Source organism: Orcinus orca, chromosome 9, assembly GCF_937001465.1.
Source record: "Orcinus orca chromosome 9, mOrcOrc1.1, whole genome shotgun sequence".
Taxonomy (NCBI): domain Eukaryota; kingdom Metazoa; phylum Chordata; class Mammalia; order Artiodactyla; family Delphinidae; genus Orcinus; species Orcinus orca.
Genome location: NC_064567.1, coordinates 44610051 through 44628864, shown reverse-complemented (window position 1 = coordinate 44628864; position 18814 = coordinate 44610051). Strand labels below are relative to the sequence as shown.

General features: G+C 39.0%; 1 protein-coding gene across 9 annotated transcripts in view; it reads right to left on the bottom strand.

Annotated features, from left to right (window-relative positions):
• PDE1C (phosphodiesterase 1C) overlaps positions 1-18814 on the bottom strand; it is a 556804-nt gene that overhangs the window by 66182 nt on the left and 471808 nt on the right. For all 9 annotated transcript variants that reach the window (XM_049714457.1, XM_049714459.1, XM_049714458.1 and 6 more), the window contains 4 exons: positions 15867-15968; positions 14046-14166; positions 4991-5072; positions 1402-1522 (listed from right to left, as the gene is read on the bottom strand). In XM_049714457.1, coding sequence (XP_049570414.1) covers positions 1402-1522; positions 4991-5072; positions 14046-14166; positions 15867-15968 — 426 coding nt within the window. The remainder of the gene's footprint in view (positions 1-1401; positions 1523-4990; positions 5073-14045; positions 14167-15866; positions 15969-18814) is intronic.

The window sequence follows — 18814 nt, the reverse complement described above, 5'->3', positions numbered from 1 at the left end:
TGTGGGAGATCGGTCATGCAGGAGACCTTTTTAAAGATGGTATCATTTTAAGCTTTGAACATAGGGAATACAGTAATATATATAACATTATAATATAGGAAGTACCATCCTTCTGGGAAACTTTAAAGTATCACACACTCCCAAGGAGCTACAGTAGTGACTGACGCAAATGCAAATCCACTGAATGACAACCAAGACTGACTAGATAAGTAGGGCAGGTCTCAGCCCAGCGCCGGCAGAGCTGTGGAGCTGTGGGACTCTGGCAGGGGGCTTCTGTCCTCCTTGTTAGCAGCCTTGACTGGGTCCCTCCATCTTAAGCATCCCTGGGGTCCCACTGTCCTAATATTCTTCTTGCCTTTCTTCCTCTTATTTACTCCTTCTCTTGCTCTTTTCTTCTTTTTCTTCATTACATTTCTCTCCTTTATGACAAAGCCCAAGGTTTTGCATGGACGAGGAGGAGGGGAGAGTTGTACTACTGGTAATACGACTAGTAAAGACCGAGCGTTAGCTTTATTGTAGCTGACACTTCCCCTGTGCTGGACCCTGTTATAAGGGCTTTACGGAGATTAAATAATTCATTTAATCCTCCCAGTAACCTATGAGTAGAATCCATGCTTTCTCAGATGGGGAAACTGAGGCAACTTGCCTGAGATGGCACAGCTAATAAGTAATGGAATCAGGATGTTTAAGCCAGGATTGTGACTCCAGAGGCTGTGCTCTTTGACTACTAAACTACCCTCAATATAGTGAAGTTGTGGCAGAAGGTGATTTAAAATTTCAGTTTTTTTCTATTTTCTTCCTGAACCTAGAAATGAAAGTCAGTTTCATTTCTTGTGATAACTCTGATCAGTGGTACTTTCCTTTTGGAGTATGGGGAGCAAGGACCCTCTGGGCACAGCAGGTAAAGTGCAGGGACTGATGCTGTTGAGAGCAAAGCCGCCAAAAGAAAGAATGCGGGGTGGGGGGTTGGTACTGGGAACCTGCTGGTCATCACCTAGACCCTGGTCATCCCCTTACAGGCCAGCCTGGAGAGTACAGAGAGTACAACTTTGAGTCCTCCTTTTATCTTTTTTTTTTTGCGGTACGCGGGCCTCTCACTGTTGTGGCCTCTCCCGTTGCAGAGCACAGGCTCCAGACGCGCAGGCCCAGTGGCCATGGCTCACGGGCCGAGCCGCTCCGCGGTATGTGGGATCTTCCCGGACCGGGGCACGAACCCGCGTCCCCTGCATCAGCAGGCGGACTCTCAACCACTGTGCCACCAGGGAAGCCCCTCCTTTTATCTTTTATAAGGAGGAGGTAGGATGAACATAATTATGACGTACCACCCCCATCCCTTCCAGAAGAAGTCTATCCCCATGGACAGGCCACCCTGACCCCCAGCTTTCAAGATTCAGCACTGACCTTGAACGTCTCTGTCCTGTCCCACCAGTTTGAGAGGTTTCATCAATTAGTGGACTCAAGATCTTTTCTGTCATGTCCGTGAGCACAGTGAAGGTGGGTTCCACAATGAAATCAATGAAGCCTGAAGAGAAAAGCAAAACTTCAGAGGAACTGCATATTAACTTGGGCCTTTCCACATGTTCCCATGCCAACTGATGGGTTGTATCTTTCTTTTAAAATTCATCTTCATAGGAGCACCAGATCAGATTAGGAGAGACTAGGTTGGTCTTAATCATTTAATATATTCCTTGCTTTGAATATCAGGAGTCAGTTCCATTTCTCCTACATAACCTTTCTATAACTTTTTAGGAGATAGTTCAATAAAGTGCTTAAAAATGCAAGTTCAACATCTACTATGTAAAAAAACGATGTAATAGGTGCTGCATAAAAGACTAAGATGTGTAACACGAACTGCCTGCCCTAGGAAGGTTATAGGAGGAATTAAATGAGCACAAAAATGGAAAGGGCTAAAGGAGAAGCCCAAATAAAGGCTCCTGAGAAGGTAAGGGAGGGAGGATATTTTCCCTTGCACCGAGAAGGCTGCAAACAGCATCATGGAGGTTGTGATGTTTGAGCTGAGCCCTTCAGGGTATTCATTCTAGATGCAGGGGGTGAAATAAGCAAAGTGACAAGGATAGGGAAAAGTGCAGGGTGTGTCTGGAGAATGACTGGGGCTTAGGGATTCTTTTGAAGTCAGAAAGGGAAAGCCTGGGGAGGCAGGTCATTATCAGCTCAGGAGGGAGGTTCTTACGTATCAGGCTAAAGGTTAGGATTTAGGTAGGCACTAGGAGCCCCTTGAGATGTCTGGGCAGCATTGTAATAAGATTTTTTTCTGATGTTATTTGGGAGAGTTAATCTGGCAAGATGGATGGGAAGGGAGAGAGCAATAGGGGCTGAGGCTGGGACACTCATTTTAGAAGCTGTTGCAATAGCTCAAAGGCAAGGTAAGGAAGGCAGGATCCAGCGCCATTTTAAGGTGAGAGTGTGGTGGAGGCACAGATACATGCGCAGTGGGAGGCGGTCCTGCCTCTAGGTGGGATCTGTCAGAGACTTCCAACAGGAAGGCAGAGAGAACAGGGACAATGGGGGAGAATGTGACTGGGGAGGAAGATGGTGGGCTTGGTCTTAGATTTGCTGACTTGAGGTACCAGGGACCTATCCAGATAGAAGAGGGTCAAAAGAATTGGAAGAAACAGGGTTGGAAACTAGGAGAAGGGTCAGATCTGGAACTATACCTTTGAGAGATCACCATGCTGGGGAGATAATTGATGCTGGGCTAGACTGACTATCTCAACAGTTCAAAAATACCCCAGTGTTCTGTGACACATCAGGAGAAAATACAGAATCTGGAACTAAGGGTGATAACTCATTACACAGCCACATGAAACTAGAGAACAGTCAAAGGAAATATAGTGTTTGGAAACATACAAATGCTTATTTGGTTTTTACAGTGACCAAGGTGGAAGTGATACTGGCATTCAATGCCCAGCAGTGAAGGATGCTAAAAATCCTGTAACGTAATTGGCAAGACAAGAATTGTCCCAAGCAAATACCAATAGTGTCCTGATAAAGAAACACTGATAGCCAAATTTGAATTGCAGTTAATTGCAGTATAATTTTAAGCTGAAATTGAAGTGTTTGATGACAGTATTTTCACCTTTTTTTTTTTCTCACAAGTTAAATTCATTCAACATGTCCAAACCCAAACAAACTCATCAGCTTTCCCTCCAGTCCTTGTAAATAGGACATGGCTCAACCACTCAACCTAGATTGCTGCCTTTATCTTAGTCTTGCATCCAGCTGAATCCTTAATGTTTTATATGCTACCTCTCTCCTGTATTGCCTTAGTTCTGATACTCAACATCTCCTCCCTGTAACACTGCAGAAAGCACCAGCTGGAGCCCTTGCCTCTAGTCTTACTCAAAACCCTCCAATTAATCCATACTACTGAGAGAGAAATCTTTCTAAAGCAGGGATTGGCAAACCTTTTCTGTAAAGGGCCAGATAGTAATATTTTAGGTTTTGTGGGCCACATACAAAACCTAAACCAAGGAGTTTGTCATACAACTGCTTAACTCTGCCACTGTAGTGCAAAAGCGGCCACAGACAATATGCAAATGAATGAGCTTAACTGTGTTGTAATAAATCTTTATTCACAAGACCAAGCAGTTGGACAGATATGGCCCACAGGCTATAGTTTGCTGATTCTTACTCTAAAACATCAATTTATATATAGTTTTAACCTTACTTAAAATTCTTTAGCTGTGCCCTCATTTTCTACAGGAAAGTATAAGCACACGCTATTCCTAACCTGGACCTGATTTTCTCTCCAAACATGTCCCTCACCACATCCTACTCCCTACCTACTGCTCCAGCCAAATGGAACTATTTGTAATTAATTCCCTGACAATACTATACTGTTTTAAATTTCCTTGTTTAGTATATGCTGATCTTTGTCTGCAATTTCCTTCCACCCACGCCTATCCACCTCTAACACATATCACCATTTGCCTAGACACTGCCTACTTATCTCCTAGGACTCAACTCAAACATTACCTTTAAACAAGTCTTTCTGGGTCTAATGTTCACACACTCTGTTCGGTATCTCATTGTACCATGTACAATCTCTACCTTAGCATTGTAACAATCTAATAGATTTTGTTTTCTCAATCTCTTGCCTACCACCCAATACTGGTTCAATGCCTTTGGGAGCAGACATCATGTATAATTTGTCTTTGTTTTTTTTATAACATCTGTTACAGTGCCTAGCAGTGTCCTACACCTAACAGGAACTCAATATATTAATATGAAAAAAATTAATAAGTCCCCAAAACACAAGTAGAAAAAAATCAATAAATCTTTGTTGAATTTATTTTTTGAATGATTTCAGACTCTTCCAAAGTGGAGATCACTGATGACATTTAATTTATGTTTGGCACTGGTACCCTCCCTCACACCTGAAGAATTCTGTAATGCCCATATATTATGGTTATTAGCAGTGTAAAAGTTATCTTTACCAAAAAAAAAAAAAGTGCTAAATTTTTTTTTTAAGGAAGGAAGGAAGGGAGGGAGGAGGGAGGGAGGGAGAGAGGAGGAAGGAAGGGACGAAAGAGGAAGGGGAAGGAAACATTTTAAAAGAGCCATTCCTGGAAGTAGGGTCATCCAGGAAATGGTGCTGTCCTGGAAACAGGGCTAGAGGAAGCATCACTGAGGAAACTTCTGGTATTGCATGCAGAATGGAGAGACTGAAATAGCACGGGCTTCCCACCACTAATTCTTGTCATTGCCTTAGTGTTAAGGTCCCTTTTTCTCTTGGCAGGGAATGATGGAGACAGCAGAGTGTCACTGTCTAATCTTCCTGGGAACCAGCTACACTCCAGGGAGAAGGATGGGGAGAGCTGCTCCATCAGCCCAACCAGCCAAAGCCATGAGCACAGCAAGCAGAATGGAGCCAGGTTCCCAGCTGAAGAACCACTGGGAGCATCTGCGCTTACTTCCAGACACTCCTTTCTGGTTTCTCGTTCCATCCAATGGATTGGCAAACACGTACCTACTTGTGACTGGGCAACCATGGTGGACTTTCGGTCACACAGAGGAGAAAAAGGTAGCCCCAGCTCGGCTTCTCTATCACCCTAGAAAAACAGGAGGTCAAAGTAAATTAACAACAACAGGCTGAGCTGCCCAGATTTTATTTCACAACTCCAGCTGCCACAAAGGCCACTGGTCTTTATTTTAATTATTCCCATTACATTATGTAATATGTCCTTTTGGGACCTGCTCCTCTGCATACAAGACACCCAGAGGCTGAAGCCCTCCGGGATCCAATCATTCCATCCAACTGCAAAGGGGCATGCTGTTGTATAGAAAGCCTCACCAGACAGCAACAGGTCCCCCAAGGAAAATAAGAACAGCAACGTGTCCTGTGGCCTAGAGCCAGCACAGCAGTCAGAATTCTTGTGTGCTCTCCAGTTGCCCTGTGCTGACCTGCCCTGTGCTGGCCTTTCTTGAGCCAGCAAGCCCCTCCCAGTTGTGGGGAGTGTCTAAGACACCAATTCTAATTGGACTGATTTGGACTCATTCTCCAAGTGCTACCTAAAGCCATAAACAGCTGGAGTAAGTGCTTCTGGGGTCTTCACTGCAGGGCTCAGTGACGATGAAAAGTAGATGAAAAAGAAGCAAAGTAAATAATTGTTTGTGTTTATCAAGTTAGACAATAATAAAACATGATTCTCTGGCCAATATGTTCTCAATCTCACCAAAAAGCAAGACTATAATAAGCAAGTGCTATGGAAAGTCTAAATAGTGATGGAGATGATTTTTAAAAACCGTTCTGAACCAGAGCGCAATACTTCAGTCACACGCCCAGAGGAAAGGGAAAATGTGTCACCCTTCTGAGAGCCGCAAAGTTGCGCTGATTCAATTTAACAGAAAAGAATCTGCCCAGGTTAATGGCTACTGACTTGGGCTTGAATCTGGCCTTGCTCTTGCCACCTGTGTGATCATAGGAAGTTTATATTCCCTCTCCACATTTCTATTTTTTTTAAAGAAATTTATTTATTTGGCTGTGTTGGGTCTTCGTTGTTGCACACAGGCTTTCTCTAGTTGTGGCGAGCGGGGGCTACTTTGATACAGTGTGGTGCAGTGCGAGGGCTTCTCATTGCGGTGGCTTCTCTTGTTGTGGAGCACGGGCTCTAGGTGCACGGGCTCAGTAGTTGTGGCTCGCAGGCTCTGGAGTGCAGGCTCAGTAGTTGTGGTGCACGGGCTTTGTTGCTCCGTAGTATGTGGGATCTTCCTGGACCAGGGCTCGAACCCGTGTCCCCTGCATTGGCAGGCAGATTCTTAACCACTGCACCACCAGGGAAGCCCCACACATTCAATTCAAATGTGGGATAATAATCCCTATGTCATCAAGTAACGATGAAGATTAAGTGACAAAATGTATATAAATAAATTAAAAGAACAATTATTGTTTCCCAGTAGATATTTCTACCATCTAAGTGAAGATCTGAGAAACTTTTAGTGAACTTGTTACATCTAATTGTTACACTCTGATTATAATAAATATCGCCAATGAACCTATAGTAAATAAAGAGTAATAACCTAATTCGACAATCAAAGTTCAAAAACTGAATGCTTTTTCTTTCTAAGGCATGTTACCAAAGAGAAAGGATGCTAGTTCACATGCACATTTAAGATCTATTGAAAAGAAGGAAAAGGAATGGGCGTCTGAGGAAGCCGAATAGTGGGGGTCACAATGGGCGCTGGGGACATCCAAGGGTCTCAGGAACAGTCCTGAAGTGGCTTAGTTCCTTCTGTACTCTTTTCTGTATGAACAGCCCATGGGACACAATCGTCCCTCTGTTTCTGAGTATGCCTTGCTGAGGGCTGCTCTATCTCTCAAGTGGCATGATGAAAATAACTTACTCCAAAGCTATTTCTACTTGGGCAGTATGACGAGAAGGAAGAGTATTTATAACATAAATTGTTGTTGTGTAGCTGGTTTAGTGGGCTAGCTCAGCTAACACAAATAAAACCCCCTCTTATTCCTTATGAAGCAGGGATATAAGTTGTTTTGTTGGTGCATTTTAATGGGTGTGGCTTAGAAGAACACTAACCACTTGACTATTAAGATGTATGCATTAATTTGGATTTTATTACTGAAAAAGTACATGATATTAAGCAACTTCTTATCCCATGGACTTGTCCATACCCACATTCACACACCACTTACATCTTTTGGATTTAATTAACTATTACTACCAACTACTAAAAACCTATTTTAAGATAGTGGTCCCTGAATTCCCTCTGGAGGACAGATACATTTATAAATTGGAAAAAGTATGCGGAAAGTAATACAGAAGAATGTACTTCTACAGGCGAATCCAGCTTGACTGATAAAATACTGTACAACTCTTTAACTACTGGCCCTTGTGGAATTATTCATACACCTTCCTCTTTGTCAAAGAGGTCAATATTTTCAAAAAAGGGGGAAAGTCTCAGTCAGCACAAAGGATTTTTTTTAAAGGAACTCATTTTTTTTTCTTCCAGGACAGTGCCAGAAAATAAATAACTATCATTCTTGTGGTAGGGGTTAAGATAACTGACTGATAAGGTCACAGAATCAATCTACAAAAGGAACACAAGGAATGTTAGTTGAACGAATGAAAAGATGAATTTGGTTAGAAACACTCAAGTTCCTTTGGTCACTTGGACATTTATCACAAGCAAGCTGGGAGAGCAATTAGGTAGTTAGTTGTTCACAAACCACCCCCCCCCCCCCCGCCTCCATTTCCGGTCCACATGTAGCTAGACTACGATTCCCAGAATCTGTGCCAGTTCGTGCTAGATAATAAAACAGGAGGAGAGGGGATGTATTTCCACCACAGTTCTGGCCTATAAAATCACCTATGCCTATGTTTTTATGTCCTCCCTTCTTCTGCTTGCTTGATGTAGATAAGCACCATGGAAGCCATGTAGATGGTAGAGTCTGGATCTAAAATCACTGCTTATTGTAAACCATCTGCCAATCAAGAAACACTTGTGGGTACTTCACATGAGTGGGTGATAAAATTCCATTTTATGTGTACTGTTATACATGTGGGTGTTTGTTTGTTACAGCAGCTATCTGTAAGCAGCAAGCCAATTAAGAGAAACAAAGGTTCTTTCTGTATTGGAAGTTCACAGGGCAGACGGCATCTCTCAATGCAAGAGCTTCAAAAGACTGTTAGGTGATATCTCAAGCGAGTGTTTCCAGGTAGACTGAAGAAAAGGTATTTGACTGGGGAGGCAACAAAAGCATCAAGTTGAACAAAATGCAGCAATGTATATTCTTCTTTCCCAGAGGAAGAAGTTACAAATATGAGGTATGAGAAAATTATTATGATTTTGGATTTAAGATAAGTATAGTAAAGACATCTTTGCCCTTCCCTCTCAGAAATTATCTTCTCAAAACAGGAGAATGACAAACAACAGAAACACAAATGAATATTAGGAGAAATCTGTAATCTCAAATCAAAACTACGTGAGGAACGGCTGCAAGATGCTGTGAATATCCGGGAGGGGTGAGGTAAGATGCCCAGATAAGAGGCCTATGGCTGCAGATCTCAGATAAAGCTTGAAGAACAGAGGTTTCCAAAGTTCACTCAGACAGGAAAAGTACCCCACATCCATTACATGGGAAAACCAGAGAGACAGTAAGCACTGGTGTGAGGAGCTACTCTGCACCCTATTTAGCTCCAAGGAATAGTAGAGAAGAAAATGTTGAATGAGAAAACACACAAGCATGGCAAGAAAGTGGGTGGATGACAGAGACTGAACTGTGAGCCGTCCTACAACTGTTGCCTACTGTTTGACCAGGAAGAAGAAAAGGCTAACACACACACACACACACCCCCCATGTCATAGAAGCCTTATAATAAACCATGGAACTTAGAATATTGCTGTTCCAGTTTCTCCCTGGCACATATCTCCTGCAAATAGTTGGTCAAAAAATAATGCATTTCACTCAAAGATGGTAAATAATAATAAAATGAAGAAGAAGAAGAAGGAAGAAGGGAGGAGAATGAGAAGAGGGGGAGGAGAAAGAGGGGGGTAGAAAGAGCAGGGGGAGAAAAAGGGGTAGGAGAAAGAGGGGGGATAGAAAGAGGGGGGGGAGAAAGAGAGGGGAGAGAAAGAGGAGGCAGCACTATCACCACTACCAGGAAAAAAAACTTATGAAAAGTTACTTCACATGAAAAGAAAAAAAATAAATAAAGGAACAGAAAAATAAAAATAACAGATAGGGAACATTCACCAGAAAAAACAGTGCCACCAAGTGATGACCAAACATACTGCCATGATCCGAAAGAAACTCCTGAAATTATCAAGAACCAGGGCTTAGGGAACCAGGAGCTAGCAGAGCTCAGGGAAGCTATGGAAAAGAAAAACAGAACCATCATATAAATGAAGATTGTGTTGGAAGCCAAACAAAGGAGAGTTATTCTGGATAAAAACACAGTAAGGGACATGGAGTTCAGGACTGAACAAAATACCACTGATCAGAGAGTTAAAGAAGATTTAAAGGAAAATAACAGACATGGAAGAAAAACAAGAGAGGTCACATATGAATAACTGTTCTTCCTAAAGAAGGAAACAAAAACAAATGGAAAAGGAAATCATTAAAAATTTAATGAATGTAACTTGAATCTATACAGAAAAAAAGGACGCCAGGTCCCAAGAAAAGCTATTATAGAACACTCGTTATTGAAATATATCCTAGTAATGTCACCGGGCTTCACAGGTAAAGAAATTATCCTTAGGGCACATAAGCAAAAAGACATATCACCTAGACGTGGAAGTAATTCTAGCATGGCCTCCAACCTCCCCATAACAACATTCATAGGTGGAAGACATTTGAACAAAATCTAAAAAAGACCTCAGGGAAAGAAGGTTTGATTCAAAAAAATGTCTTACCCGGACAAACTGTGACCCAACTATAACAGCAGTAGAAAAACTTGCAAACACACAAAAATGTGGTTTTTAGCACTTCTAGAAGAAACCACTCAAGGAACAACTTTGACCAACCAATAGATGAATGGATCAACCATGGCCGAAGTGGCAGCACTGAGTAGAGCCAGGACAAGAACAACTGGAGAATTATGCCTTTGCCAAATTTGTTTATTTTCCACTTTTCTGGGTCACACTGTTTTGGGTGTGTTTTTTGTAAACAGCATATAGTACATGAGACAGAATGCTCACTTAGAAAATATTAAGAATTTAGAAATAATATAGCCAACAAACAGTAACAAGGAATTAGTTATATTACGAAAGGAAAATGGGAAAGGTGTTGGGAGTTATGAATAAGTGCTGTCCTTCTTACGCGTTAAAAATGGGGGTGCAAATATACCATTTAAACCTGATATATAAAGGAACAGAGCTCTATTTAAATAACAAAGGAACAGACTACAAGAATTAAGCAAGTTAGAATGATGTGTTGGGGAAGCAGCAAGAGGACGTAGAAGTTTACTATTGCAGGGAGGCAATAGATACTATCTAAATAAATAGAGGATGTAAAGTTCTCATTATCACGTTAGCCACTAGAACATAATATAAAACTTTCAAGTCATCAGAAGAAATAAAAACATAACAAAGCAGAAGGTACCACCAATATAGTGAAAGATTTAAAAAGAAGCCACAAAAACAGAAATCATAATATAAAATATGACAGCACCTAAGAGCAAAGATGCCTGTCATTTCAATAGATGTTAATATGGCTGGTTTCAAATAATAAAAGAATCTTAGATTGACTCATAGAAAAACCTCAATTATATACAGTGTTTAAAAGACACACCCAAATCAAAGCGTCTCTGAAAAGGTTAGTGTAGAAAGTTGTGCAAAGACAAGAGTCTCTTCTTAAAATGAGCCGAATTTGAATTCTAGGTAAAAGCATTAGATAAGACAAAGAAGCGGGCTTTATAATGATAAAGGTACAGTAAACTATGAAAATCTAAGAGTTATGAATATCCAAGAACACAAATAACACAGAATCAACATGCATGAAGCAAAAACTATACCACATAGAATATGAAAATAATAGAAACACCTGTCAGCCCATGACAGATCAAAAATTTTAAAATAATATATAAAATACCTAAATGACATAATTAATAAGGTGGATGTGCTTGGTGTTCTTTGAATTTTATACCCTGTAAGTAGAAAATAAACCTACTTTTCAAGAGCCATGAACATTCACAAAAATTGATTATAAAGTAGGTGTCAAACGAGTTTCACAGTAAGATCCAAACAATGAAAACAATCCTTTGATCAAATTTCAATAAGCCACAAATTAACTGCAAAAGTAGAAAGCAAAGGAAACTACCACTGGAAAATTACATAAACAAACATCTCCATCTGAAGCAACTTTTGGGCAAAAGAGAAATCAAAACCCAAATTACAGAATATTTAGAAAAGAAGGATTGTGAACATCTGCATATTAGAACCTACGAGATTCATGATAACACAAACTCCTAGCCTTATATTTTCTAATATCAAACAGGCAGAACGAAAATAATTGAATTGAGCATCCAACTCAGGGAATTAGCAAAAGAACAAAATAAACTCAAGCAGAAGAAATGAATTAATAAAAATGAAAACAGTAACTGACATCATAAAATAAAAAAGATTAGCTAAAGATTAGCAAATAATCAAATGATTAGCTAATTTCATACAGAAGAAAGGAAAAAGACACTGATATAGGAAATAAAAGCGGGGAAACAACCACAAACACAGAGGAAATTAAAAGAATTATAGGAGATGTTTGAAAAATATACAGCAATACTATGGAAATGAATCTCAAAATGTATTCACCAAAGAGGCAAACTTATACTTCCTTAAAGTCAATGTTTCATTGTAAAAGACTTGAGGCAGTGGCTTGGATTTTGTAAAAAATGGTTGTAAAACTGAAGATGTAACTTACTCTTTTAGCAAAGCATAGAAGGTCTGGTCTATCAGCACTGAGGCTATATGCCCTTATTCTGAAATATAACCCAATTTCTAAATGTAATTTTTTCAACGATTCTACAGTCCCATTGAGATTTCCCATTTGAACTGTCCAATTTAAAATCTATAGTTAAGAACTCAGGCAACATTTCTCCTACTTGGGTTACTTACCATGGCTTATGGCATCTGGGTTAAAACATTAAGTCAATAAAAATAATTTACTGAATCATAATTGCTAAAAAATAGTTCCAGTCCAGTGAGATAACATTCCATTCCCAATTGGCAAGAAATTCAATATGCTTATTTTCACATTGCCTCTGGTACATTTTCTTTCAGTTCAAGCTTATGTTTGTGCAAACAAGCTTTCCTTTAATGGGAAAAAAAGTTCACATATTTAAGTAATTTCTCATATTCACTCTCTCACAATTAAAAAAAGGAATCACTTCAATACCTCAAACTTATATGAGTTAGTGATGATTTACCTCTGGCTATAGATTAAATATTCCTAGTTATAGGGAATACTATTACAAAAGCAATAATCAAAAAAAGCATATGATAAGGGAAGTGGAGATTTGGAGAAAATTCTTTCATTAATATTAGAAAAGTAACCTCTGGAAAAATGGCTCAAAATTAGCCCTCGATTATTTTGCAGTCATTCTTGTATATACAGCATGGCCACACGTGTACAGCTCTAGTTCCTCTCACGCCCTTCGGTTCCCCTTGAGAACTACTCTGTGAGGCCAAGCAATGACCATGTAAGGGAAACAGCCATATGCTGAATAAGGTACCTGCTGGCGTATTCATAGAACAGCTTAAGGGGGCACACGTGTGTGCCCGTGTTGATGTGCACCCTTGGACAGAATGAAGGAATTGTAGAACATTTAATGTGGGAAGGACACTAAGGAAAAAATCTGGTTCAACCTTCCTTTAAATCCTCCCATCTTCTAAAAGACAAATCACAGATGAGACCACTGGGAACCAGAGGAGTGATTTCATTAGTTCCAGACCACAAACCGTTGGAATAAAAATTCCAATAAAGGGCCTTCTGAACTTTGCCTAATATGCTGTTAACTCTAGTCCCACATTGTTACTGGATATTGTGTGCAGCTTCAGAAGGAAAAAAACAAACACAGAAATGCCTTCTATAATTTCTCCATTCAAACTAGAATCATAAGAATAAGAGTAATCGTAAGAGTAATTTGCTTCCAAAAATCTGAGTAACCAGTGAAAGAGTACATGTCTTGTCAGTTTAGAGGACAAAGTTGAGACTGGTGTTAATATGTAGTGTTTTATGGAATCTCAGAGGTCTCTGAATCCATACTGTAACCGCCCTCAGAAAATTAACAAGAATTAATGAATTAACTGTATTAATATGAAATAACTGTAATTCAGGTCCCATAATCTACATGTCATCTTGCCTTCAACCTCAGGACCTCACATCTCAAAGCAGATATTTAATGGCAGCTCTTCTTGAGATGAGCTTAGCACACATGTCTGGGTTTGAGAAGACAGCAGTCTTGGGCTATGCATTTATTTACCTTTTTATTTCTCTACTTCTATGCACCTTTTTTTAAAAAAAATTCAAAGCAATGTATCCTCATTAAAGACTCTCACTATTCTTGTAGAAAACACAACCCTGTGTCTTAGGATGTACTAAGTTTAAATATAATTGGAACAGTAGCTTCTAGTGATTTCTTGACCTCAAATTGCCCCACCCAGCTTTGGAACTTGACAACATGGGTTTGTCTGCTAGAAAGGAACAATCCAGCCAATTATAACAGAGAAGCGAGTTAAAGCGACTGCCATTTGGTCATTCACCCCCTCAAAAAGTAAAAGCATTCATCAGCTGACATTTTGACAAAAGACTGCCACAAGGAAATGCATTTTTTTTTTTTTTTTTTTTTTTTGCATAGGATAGAAATACCATAACAGTCCGAGAATCAGAATTTAGGTGAGATTCAAATATCACATGACCAGAAGACCAAAAAAAAAAAGCTGTGAACCCTCCCTCCACAAAGAAGATGACTGTAATCACAATAGTCTTTATCACAATGTTGCTGAAATATAAAATTCAGGATATGTCCATGGATGACAGCAGTGGGGGCGTGGTTAGCAGAGCAACAAGGTACCTGTCTGAAGAACTCCTCCAGGAGTGACATCGTCCAGCGATGGTGGAGCTCCCAGGCTTTTGCTGGATGGCTAATGTCTGCCGTGTGCAACATCAGGGATAATGCTTTCGGCTTTTCAATTCTGTAAACCCAAAGGATCCAAACACATGATGACCAACTTACAGAACCTCAATAAGAGTTTTTAACAAATCACCATTTTTTAAAATCCCTTCCAGAACACTCTTTGACATAAATCATAGCAAGATCTTTTTTGATCCACCTCCTTGAGTTATGGAAATAAAAACAAAAATAAACAAATGGGACCTAATGAAACTTAAAAGCTTTTGCACAGCAAAGGAAACCATAAACAAGACGAAAAGACAACTCTCAGAATGGGAGAAAATATTTGTGAATGAATCAATGGACAAAGGATTAATCTCCAAAATATATAAACAGCTCATGCAGCTCAATATTAAAACAACAAACAACCCAGTCCAAAAATGGGCAGAAGACCTAAATAGACATTTTTCCAAAGAAGACATACAGATGGCCAAGAGGCACATGAAAAGCTGCTCAACATCACTAATTGTTAGAGAAATGCAAATCAAAACTATAATGAGGTATCACCTCACATCAGTTAGAATGGGCATTATCAGAAAATCTACAAACAACAAATGCTGGAGAGGGTGTGGAGAAAAGGGAACCCTCTTGCACTGTTGGTGGGAATGTAAATTGATACAGCCACTATGGAGAACAGTATGGAGGTTCCTTAAAAAACTAAAAATAGAACTACCATACTGGGTATATATATCCCACTACTGGGCATATACCCAGAGAAAACCATAATTCAAAAAGACACATGCACCCCAATGTTCACTGCAGCACTATTTACAATAGCCAGGTCATGGAAGCAACCTAAATGCCCATCGACAGACGAATGGATAAAGAAGATGTGGCACATATATACAATGGAATATTACTCAGCCATAAAAAGGAATGAAATTGGGTCATTTGTAGAGACGTGGATGGATCTAGAGATTGTCATACAGAGTGAAGTAAGTCAGAAAGAGAAAAACAAATATCATATATTAACGCATGTATGTGGAACCTAGAAAAATGGTACAGATGAACCAGTTTGCAGGGCAGAAATAGAGACACAGATGTAGAGAACAAACGTATGGACACCAAAGGGGGGAAAGCCGCAGGTGGTGGTGGTGGTGGTGGGATGACCTGGGCGATTGGGATTGACATGTATACACTGATGTGTGTAAAATCAATGACTAATAAGAGCCTGCTGTATAAAAAGTAAATAAAATAAAATTCAAAATTAAAAAAAATAAAATAAAAACATAAAATCCCTTCCATTCTCCCATCTCAAACCCCACTGCAGCTGAACTAGGGGAAAACCATCAATTCATCCTACAACTGGGATTTTCATCAGCAAGGTCTCCATGTTTATTGAACTGGACACCTCAGAAACTGACTCAAAACCGTTTCTGGAATGACTGCCACCATTAAACAGACAACAAGAATCCAAGAGTCACTCACTGACCTTTATTTGTTGCCTCTGCATTGAGTGGACCTTCCAAAATTTCGTTTCTGACGGAAATATTTTAAATTCTAATTGGGGCAAATTGTTACTGGGGCAAATTGTTATTTCAACCCTAATGAGAAGATATCTTTGATAGGTACAATTCTCATGCCTTCTCCTCCAAGCATCATTATTTTATGAGATCACTCAATAAAGTCATATTGAAGGAGATAAAATTTAAAGGTACAGTGACATGGACAAAGACAAGGTCAAACACCTATGAAAACACATGATGTCACAGGCCCACTCACGCTTCTGGCTGCTGCAGAGCAGTCTTCATCGCTTTGATTTGCTGGAAATGACAGGACATATCCGTAGCCATCACCATCTCAATTACCAAGGTCCGAAACTCCCTTTCAGGGACACCCCATGGAGAAAAAAGGATAGAAGTGAAAAATGGAAAGAAAAATTAGTTTATTCTTTGCCATTTCTAACCAAAATTAGTTAATTGGTTGTGACATTTCGAATCTATCTTGAGGCTTTTAGGCGGACTTTTTTATGAGGAATAAAGGAAGCTTAAAGATTAAGGATATCATTTATTAGGAATATAATATGTGGAATGCATATATCATTTGGAAAATTAACTCACAGGAAAAATTCCAAAGAAACTGAAAGTGTAGTAAAGCATTCCTTTCTCTAAGAATTCAAGTTTTATGAAAAAATTAATTTGAAATTAATCCTAGGAGGGGGACTGATAATCCAAAGTACATGTTGGATATAGGTATTTCACTTTTTTTAATAGACTTTTTTAGAGCAGTTTTAGGTTTACAGAAAAACTGAGAAGATAGTATAAGAGAGCTCCCATATACGCTCTCCCCTACTGCAGTTTCCCTCAATATTAACCTCTTACATTAATGCGGTACATGTGTTACAAATGATAACCAGTATCGATACCTTACATTCACTCCAGTCCATAGTTTACCTGAGGGTCCACTCTCATGTTGCACAGTTCTATGAGGTTTGGCAAATGCATACTCGCCTGTTCCCACCATTAACAGTATCAGACAGAATAGTTTCAACACCCTAAAATCCCCTGTGCTCCACCTATTCATTCCTCTTGCTCCTGAACCCCTGCCAAACACTGATCTTTTTATTCTCTCTAAGAACTTTATTAAAGTAGAATTCGCATAGAATAAACTGCTTCCCTAAAAGTTGCACATTTCAATTAGTTTTAACAGTTGAGTAAAACTTTTGGAAGGACCACCACAGTCGTGGTTCTGAACATTTCCATGGCCCTCAAACCTCTTTGCAGCTCACCTCTTCCTCTACCCACAGGCCCCAGGCAACGTTTGATCTGCTTTATGTCTAGATAGTTTGCTTTATGTCTTTCTGGTTTTATTATATATGTGTGTGTGTATGTACTCATACATATATATAACTAGAAAATGCAAACTAGAGAGGCATAAAGCAGATATATATGTGCATGTGTATATACACATATATGTAGAGTACATAGGTACATGCACATATATATTAAACTAGACAGTAGGTACACACACTTATATGTATCTGCCTACGCACACACACACACACACACACATATAAAATACAACATGTACTCTTATTTTTCTAGCCTTCTTTACTCAGCATAATGATTTGCAATTCATCCACATAGTTGTTCATCAACAGTTCATTTGTTTTTACTACTGAATGGTATTCCATCATACGAGGACACCACAATTAATTTATCCATTCACCAGCTGATGGACATTTGGGTTATTCGATTCTAGTTTGGAGCCCTTATGAATAAAACTATGAGTGTTTATGTACTAGTCACTGTGTAGATACGTTTTCATTTCTTTTGAGTAAATACCTAGGAGTAGAATGGCTTGTTTATAAGATAGATGAGTGTTTAACTTTATTTAAAAAACTACCGAAATTTTTCAAAGTGGTTTGTATCACTTTATGTTTTGACAATCAGTGTATGAAAGTTCCAGATTTTCTATATCTCAGCCATTCTAAGGGATATGTAGTGGTATCTCAGTGTGTTTTTCATTTGTATTTCTTTGATGACTAATGATGTCAGGCACTTTTTCATGTACTTATAGGCCATTTGTATATCTTTATTTAGGGAAATGCCTCTTTCAGACCCTTCCCCCCCCTTTTTTTTAATTGAGCTATGATTGATTTACAATATTACATTAGTTTTAGGTGTAAAACATAAGGATTCAAAATTTTTATTCCATTTAAAGCTATTATAAAATATTGGCTATATTCCCTATGTTGTACAATATAGTCTTGTAGCTTATTTATTTTATACACAGTAGCTTGTACTTCTTAATCTCCTACCTCTATCATATAAGTGACATCATACAGTATTTGTCTTTCTCTGTCTGACTTATTTCACTACACATAAGACCCTCCAGGTCCATCCATGTTGTCGCAAATGGCAAGATTTCATTCTTTTTCATGTCTGAGTAGTATTATATACATATACCACATCTTCTTTATCCATTTGTCTGTTGATACACACTTAAGTTGCTTCCATATTTTGGCTATTATAAATAATGTTGCTATGAACATTGGGAAGAATGTATCTTTTCTAATTAGTGTTTTCATTTTCTTTGGATATATACACAGGAGTGGAATTGCTGGGTCATATAGTAATTCTACTTTTAGTTTTTTGAGGAACCTCCATACAGCGTTCCATAGTGGCAGCGCCGATTTACATTCCCACAAACAGTGTACAAAGATTCCCTTTCTCCACATCCTCCCCAAGATTTGTTATTTGTGGTCTTTTTGATGATAGCCATTCTGACAGGTGTGAGGTGATATCTCATTGTGGTTTTGACTTGCATCTCTGATGATTAGCGATGTTGAGCATCTTTCCATATGCTTGCTGGCCATCTGTATGTCTTCTTTGCAAAAATGTCTATTCACGGACCTTACCCTTTTTAAACTTGAGTTGTTTGTGTTCTTCTTATTGAGCGGTAGAAGTACACTATACATTCTGGATACAAATCATATGTAAGATATATGAGTTGTGAATAACTTCTACTTCCTACCTTGCTTTTTTTTTTTAACAGTGTCTTTCAAAGAGCAAAAGTTTTAAATTTTAATATAATTTTTAAAACTTTCATTGGAGTATATTGATTTACAATGTTGTGTTAGTTTCAGGTGTACAGCAAAGTGATTCAGTTATACTTATTCATATATTCATTCTTTTTCAGATTCTTTACCCATGTAGGTTACTGCAGAA